Source organism: Chanos chanos, chromosome 15 (genome assembly GCF_902362185.1).
Source record: "Chanos chanos chromosome 15, fChaCha1.1, whole genome shotgun sequence".
Taxonomy (NCBI): domain Eukaryota; kingdom Metazoa; phylum Chordata; class Actinopteri; order Gonorynchiformes; family Chanidae; genus Chanos; species Chanos chanos.
In genome coordinates, this window is record NC_044509.1 from 17,820,449 (window position 1) to 17,827,574 (window position 7,126).

At 47.4% G+C, this 7,126-nt stretch overlaps 1 protein-coding gene across 1 annotated transcript in view; it reads right to left on the bottom strand.

Annotated features, from left to right (window-relative positions):
- Nucleotides 1–218: 218 nt before the first annotated feature.
- tenm1 (teneurin transmembrane protein 1) overlaps nt 219–7,126 on the bottom strand; it is a 131,646-nt gene continuing 124,738 nt past the window's right edge. The window contains exons 27-31 of the mRNA XM_030792376.1: nt 6,280–6,570; nt 5,701–6,091; nt 3,136–4,356; nt 1,643–1,785; nt 219–1,010 (exon numbers count right to left, since the gene is read on the bottom strand). Of these exons, the coding sequence (XP_030648236.1) occupies nt 219–1,010; nt 1,643–1,785; nt 3,136–4,356; nt 5,701–6,091; nt 6,280–6,570 (2,838 nt within the window). The remainder of the gene's footprint in view (nt 1,011–1,642; nt 1,786–3,135; nt 4,357–5,700; nt 6,092–6,279; nt 6,571–7,126) is intronic.

Sequence of the window (7,126 nt, forward strand, 5' to 3'; positions counted from 1 at the left end):
AAGATTGAAATGAAATACCATCATGTGTCACAATGGGAAGGCAGATTCACTCTCCTTTTTTTGTCTTGTGGAGGTTTTAGAAAAAGCGGCAGAGAGAGGGTGGTGGGATGTGTGTGTGTGTGTGTGTGTGTGTGTGTGTGTATCTGTGAGTGTGTGTGTGTGTGTGTGTGTGTGTGTGTGTGTGTATCTGTGTGTGTGTGTGTGTGTCTTTGGTGCCGTTACCTCTTGCCAGCATCAGTGAGTCTCAGCAGGTGAATGTTGTGAGAACTGTCGGCCAGCTCGGGGTGCTGTTCTACAGGTAATACATAAAAACCCTCATAACCTGAGACACGCCCCTCTGAAAGGAGCTCCTCCCTCTCGCTGTCTGTCCACGTGTTGGTCCCGCCCTCCCCCTCCTGGACCCGCCTTTGCTCCCATTGCCACGCCCCCTGTACAGCTCTGAGCTTTGCTGCCTCCAGCACGCGTGCCCTCTCTTCATCAGGCATAGCCCCGTAGCGAACATTAAAACACAGCGCCCCCTGCTGTAGCGTGATGTCAGCAAAACGCCGTGTTTCCCCGGCAACCACAGAGCTCATCTGCGAGACTGATACGTTCACACCATTCTCTAGTACTCTGACGCCACCCACGGCCCCTCCCCCTGCCACACCCAGATCTGCCTCCAAGGGGCCGGCCTTGGTGAAGAAGTGTGTGTCTTGGCCGTTGATGGTGAAGTGCAGGCCATGCAGGTAAACTGCTCTGTTTAAAACAGCCGCCACCCGACGACTGTCTTCACTCGCCACGCCTATTATCTCCGTGGTGACCAGCCCGTCCTGGATAGAGAACTTCACGCCTTTCCCAAAGATGGAGGACAGGGCGGAGAATCTGGGTCTCCTTCCCTGACGGCCTCCAGGCCTCCCATTGGCTGGGCTTCCATTAGCTGGGCTCCCATTGGCTGTGCTCATTGGGAGACGTTCCAGAGATATAAAGTTACGCAAGTGTTTCTGGAGCTCGCACTGAATACCAAGGACCACCTTCAGAGAGAGAGAGAGAGACAGAGAGAGAGAGAGAGAGAGAGAGAGAGAGAGAGAGTGAGCTGACAGATCACACATACACACACACACACACACATTTTCACATGTACAGTCCCTTGACAATTCTTTGTCCACTAACAGATTACTGTGGTTCAGCACTCTGACACAGAACTGTAGAACAGTTTGGAGTTTTCACATGAAACTGAAAGTAAGAGAAAGAAGAAAATGAAAATAGGTGCCGTAGGTTCTGAAAGTTCCTGTAAATGGTGCAGTTCTTGGAATTAAGAGACTAAAGTGCAATGGCTGCTGTTCTAGGTGAGAAGCTGAGAAGTTGATCAGTTGTAGCTGTTCTAGGTGAGAAGTTGAGTAGTTGATTAGTTGTAGCTGATAAAGAGATGTGTTAACCAGGACTAATGACAAGCTGGTGTCTTGTCTGTAAATGCTGCTGTATTTGGACTGGTGACACTCACAGAACTGGGAGTACTGGTCAAACTGATCATGATGCGCTAGAATTAAATGGTGTTGGTTAAGCCCACTGGCGTGCTTTACTGGGTTTAAGCAGCGTACTGGTTTAACTGGGTTTAATCAGTGTATATGAGCTGGTTTTGGTGTTTTGGTGAGGCTATATTCACCTTGCTGGTGTCCCATTCCTGAGTCCGGCTCTGAGAGAAAGACATCTCATAGACTTGTTCGGTTTTCTCCACAGTGGGTTTGGGGTAACCTGGAACCACATTGTGCAGCTGGAATCCAAACAACTGCAACCAGCTACTGATGTCTACAGATAGACAGACAGACAGACAGACAGACAGACAGACGGTCAGTCAGTCAGACAGGCAGACACATAAGCAAAGTACATTCTTAATGAAAAAAAGCCTTTCATTTCATAATTTGTGTTAACTGCAAAATCTGAAAATCACCACCCCCCACAAAACACACACACATGCACACACACGCACACATGCATGCACACACACACACACACACACACACACACACACACACACACACACACACACACACACACACACACTCACACACACAAAAATAATAATAATTTGTGGTATGTATGTATTGCTTCAGCCAGTCATAGAGTTCATGTTATGGTAATGAAAAGTGCTGTGATACTGAGTAGAATCCCTAAATCGTGTGACTGGAATGTTCCAGAAAGCAGAGCACAGATGTTTTAGTACTGATCACATGACTGCCACACGAGCCCCTTACATGAACAGGACCCATAAGAATTCTGCTATCAGTTTAATTATCATCCATATAATATATGGAAAATATCACATTAAATATGAAAAATAAGAACTCTTCAATCACCATACGATCATACCATCATCCTCATCATTCTCCTATTTCTCTTCTCTGTTTCATCACTCCTCCATAATCTCTCAAATCTGTGTGTAATCTCTATGGAATTCCAACACTGAACAGCACAGAGTGGTAAGGTGTGAAAACAATGGAGTTCAATGACATTGAAACAGAGTATGATACGTGTGGTATGGGATCTATAATGGAAAGACTAGTTCATGGCCAAATGGTCAGTGTTGTACTGTGAGCTTACTGTTTGATTTGAACTGGGTCAGGGTTAGAGTTGAACTGGTTATTGGAATTGAACTGTTTACATGAATTTATGTGAGTTTATAGTAAAAGCATATCAAGAATTCCCCATGGACTCCTTCCCTAAATCAGCTGTGAGTGTTTCGGTCCAAAATAAAACTGAAAATGCCACAGGTGGATTACAGGTGTTGTGCTGTGATGCTGAGAGAGTGGAGAAGGGCCAGGGCCAGGAGAAACCCTGAGGGTGAGAATGGACCATGTGGTGGACTCCATGAGGAACAGAAGCATGTCTGACCATTGGCTGGTGACCTTTGGTTAGTGACCTTTGGTTAGTGATCTCTTGACTGAAGTGTAGTGACACAGATATGGGCTGTGTATGTGACTGACCTGTGACACAGTTATGGGCTGTGTATGTGACTGACCTGTGACACAGTTATGGGCTGTGTATGTGACTGACTTGTGACACAGTTATGGGCTGTGTATGTGACTGACCTGTGACACAGTTATGGGCTGTGTATGTGACTGACCTGTGACACAGTTATGGGCTGTGTATGTGACTGACCTGTGGTGAATCTGGCCACATCCTGTACTTTTCCCAGAGGATAATTGTTCTTAAAGGCATACAGATTAAAGGGCTTTGGGTCTATGCTTAACTCCGCCCAAAGCTCATGATTGGGTGTCGTCCATCTCCCAGCGACCACGTCATAGTCACGGCGACCCAGGTGCACCAGGCGAGTCAGAGGGTCATAGAGTCCGCCTTGGAAGCCGAACACAAGCGTGAAGCTGGGGTTGGAGTCTTGGTAGATGTCTCCGTAAGGCGTGTAGCGTAGCTCCTTTATCAGACGCCCACGACTGCTGAACACAGCCAGGGGCGTGCCTGCCACGTCACATGCCACGTAGAACTCCTCTCCCGTGCTCATCTCCATGGCGATGAGGTGTCCCTGCAGGTCGTAGTAGAGGGAGGTGATTTGGGCGCTACTGTGGTTGTAAATATGCGTGACCCGGGTCGGTTCCGTCAGGTCTGCATAGAAGAACTGCAGCTGGGCGCCTTCACTAGTCCGGCTGGCCACACGCCGACCCAGTCCATCGTAACGGTACCAAACACGTCGACCCGACTCCCGCTCCGACGCCCCGGTCAGCAGCCCGTTAGAGCTGTACTCAAAGACTACGTTGCCACGGAGACGCAGAAAGCCATCCTCGTCGGTGCGGTACTGGATTTCTCCGAGTCGGGTAATGCGGTCGCGCAGGTCGTAGCGCAGAGGCGTGAGACGGGCACTGTTCCCGTGACTCAGCAGGTTAATGTTTCCATTCAGGTCGTAACTATAGCGCCACTGTGGCTGGTCGTTAACGGAGACGGCCTGGAGCTGACCGTCCGCGTCGTACTCGTAGGAGTAACGGGTGATGTTGCTGTCGACGCCGATACGGATGTCGCAGACGATGACCCGGCCCATGCTGTCATACTGAAGGGTCATCCAGTAGGCGATGGATTTCAGGAGTTCGTACTGAACTTCGATGACCTGGCCGTTTGCGTTGAAGATCTTGGTGTGTTTCATGGCGTGAGTGGTGATGACCTGGTTCAGGTCGTAGGTGATGACGCTGAATTTGCCAAACTGCTCCAGGGCTCCAGACACGTCGACGTAACGGTAAAGGTCAATTGGCAGCGGGGTCTCGTTTATCATGGCCTGCATGCTGGTAACCCGGAAGTTATTGTAGCTGTAGTCAAAACGAGCATTCACAAGCCCCTCCTCGCTAAAACGGAAGATCTGTCGTCCAATAAGAGGGCCTGAAAAAGGGGGTTCGGGTGGGGGGTGGGGTCAAGAACGGAAATGATGTACTCCTCATTCAGATATCACAGATTCTAACCCATGATTGACGTCACTGTGACAACAATCACTGAGTCCGTTTTTGAAAGCATAGCTACAGTATGTTTTAAAGTGCATGAAATTCAGTAGAATGAAAGGTTACTTTAGCAGTTTCATCGACACCCAGGTGGCGACTGGAGTCTGGGTGACTCAGAGAGCAGTGCTCTCGAAAGAGAACACACCGTTTTTTAAACAACATGGAAACACAGAACATTCAATTACAATAAAGAAAAGAAAAGCAAGAAAAAAAGCATCAGGAAAACACATTCAAATGATTTGTAGAGAGGAGGAAATTACGGTAAACAACCAAATTCAATAAAAAACAGCAATCTGAGAAGTTGTAAAAGGCTGTTTGTGATAGCTTTTCTAAAACAGACAACTGGGTCTCTCTGTCTCTCTAGACTCGGGGAGGACATTACCCAGGTTGGGTACATAAAAACTGAAAAGCAGTTTTTATTGTTCATTTTGGAGGAGACCCTGGGGCCCTCTGGGAGAGCAAACACAGCCATGATGACATTTGTGGATATTGAAAAGTTCTTTTGGATATTCAGGTATGAGGTCATTTAACAATTTAAAAACAAGCAGAGCAATCTATAGAGTCGGTTTTATAACAGTATGGGGATATGATAGTGTCTCATTTAAAATATACATAAAACAAATAATACATTAAGTGTAATATATAGTCTAATAGCATCTAATTTTGTTCATTATGCAGGTATTTTTAGAGCGTTCGAATCAAGCAGCAAAATTCCAAGAATTACCCAGGAAAAGGTTTTTTTAATTTAAAAACTTTCTCTTAGAGAACAGAGAAAATGAGAGACAGGCATGATGAATACTCTAGCTGTAATGAGAGCGCGTACAACACACATCTCCCAGAGGACGAAGGCCGTATGAGAGATGTCTGGACTGACTGGGGGAGAAAGATCTCCCATAGAGCCAGTGTGTGTAGTGAAATTCCTCAGTGCTGTGGATTGTCTGTGGAGCAGACGTTTCACACTCTCTGCCCTCACTTGTCTGATTCCATTATCAGCTAAAAACGTGTGTCTGACAGAAGACTGCCCCCTGCTGGCAGTCCGACTGCTTCACGCTGCTTTTGAGTGAAGATGTGCAGATGAAGTCTTTGTGCAGTGACCTGTCTGTCTGTAGTGGTGGTGCAGTGACCTGTCTGTCTGTAGTGGTGGTGCAGTGACCTGTCTGTCTGTAGCGGCGGTGCAGATGAAGTCTTTGTGCAGTGACCTGTCTGTCTGTAGTGGTGGTGCAGTTACCTGTCTGTCTGTAGCGGATGGTGCAGATGAAGCCCTCGTGCATCAGGTGGATGGTTTTGACGGCTCCTGAGCTCTCGTCATAGGTGAAGGTGACCAGGGTGGAGTCGTAGAGAATCTCAGATAGTCTGGACGTGCGGCTATACTTGTAGACGACGCGTCTACCTGTGCCTAGGTACAGGGTCTGTAGGAGGCGGCCGTCGTGGCTGTAGTCCTGAATGAAGGCGGCATTGGGGCTGTCTGGGGGGGTGCAGGTGTTCCTGTAGTAACCCACAGAGAGGGCAGACTGCAGGGTGTAACGGACCATGCTTGGCATCGTCACAGAGAGGAGATAGTCCGTCTGGTCGTATTCAAAGGTGTAACGTCGTTGACTGTGTAAGAGTAGTGTTACCGACTGTAGGATAAGCATCAAAAAACATCAAAAAAGACACATTAGCTCAAATAGCGACAATGCTCTCACTCGCTCTCTTCCACTCTGTCTCTCTGTCTGTCTCCCTCTCTCTTCCTCTCTCTCTCTCTTTCTCTTACACACACACACACACACACACACACACACACACACACACACACCTGCCTCCTTACCTTCTCTAGATAGTTGTAGCTCCAGATCTTGCCGCTGGTCCAGGTTCTGCTGATGATTCTTCCGTTGTCATAGTCCCGCCGTTCAGACCAGTTCCCTCTCTGGATACTGGTGACCAGTCCGGCAGGTGAGTAACCCACCTTCACCTCGCTGTACTTACTGGGAGCCCAGAGGACCGGCCGGCCCTGCTCATCGTACTGGATCCTCAGGGTGAACTTACGGTGGTCGTCATAGATCTTCCCCACACGCGTGGCCTGGTTAAAGTCTATGGACAACACATTCCTGTTGTGAGCCTGGTCAAAGAAAAGAGGATGTTAATGTCACCAGTCAACAGCAGAAAACTAACATAAATTCATAAACAAGTTAATTCATTCTATTTGGGTAATGCGGATGTTTTACTCATGTTTAATAAACAAGTTAATTCATTCTATTTGGGTAATGCGGATGTTTTACTCATGTTTAATTATTCATTATCAGCAGCATGAGCCTTATTCTTAACCTTAACCCTAACCGTAACCTCACCCTAACCCTGGCCAAAAACATCTTAAATCTAACCGTAACCTCACCCTAACCCTGGCCAAAAACATCTTAAATCTAACCGTAACCTCACCCTAACCCTGGCCAAAAACATCTTAAATCTAACCGTAACCTCACCCTAACCCTGGCCAAAAACATCTTAAATCTAACCGTAACCTCACCCTAACCCTGGCCAAAAACATCTTAAATCTAACCGTAACCTCACCCTAACCCCGGCCAAAAACATCTTAAATCTAACCATAACCTCACCCTAACCCCGGCCAAAAACATCTTAAATCTAACAATAACCTCACCCTAACCCCGGCCAAAAAC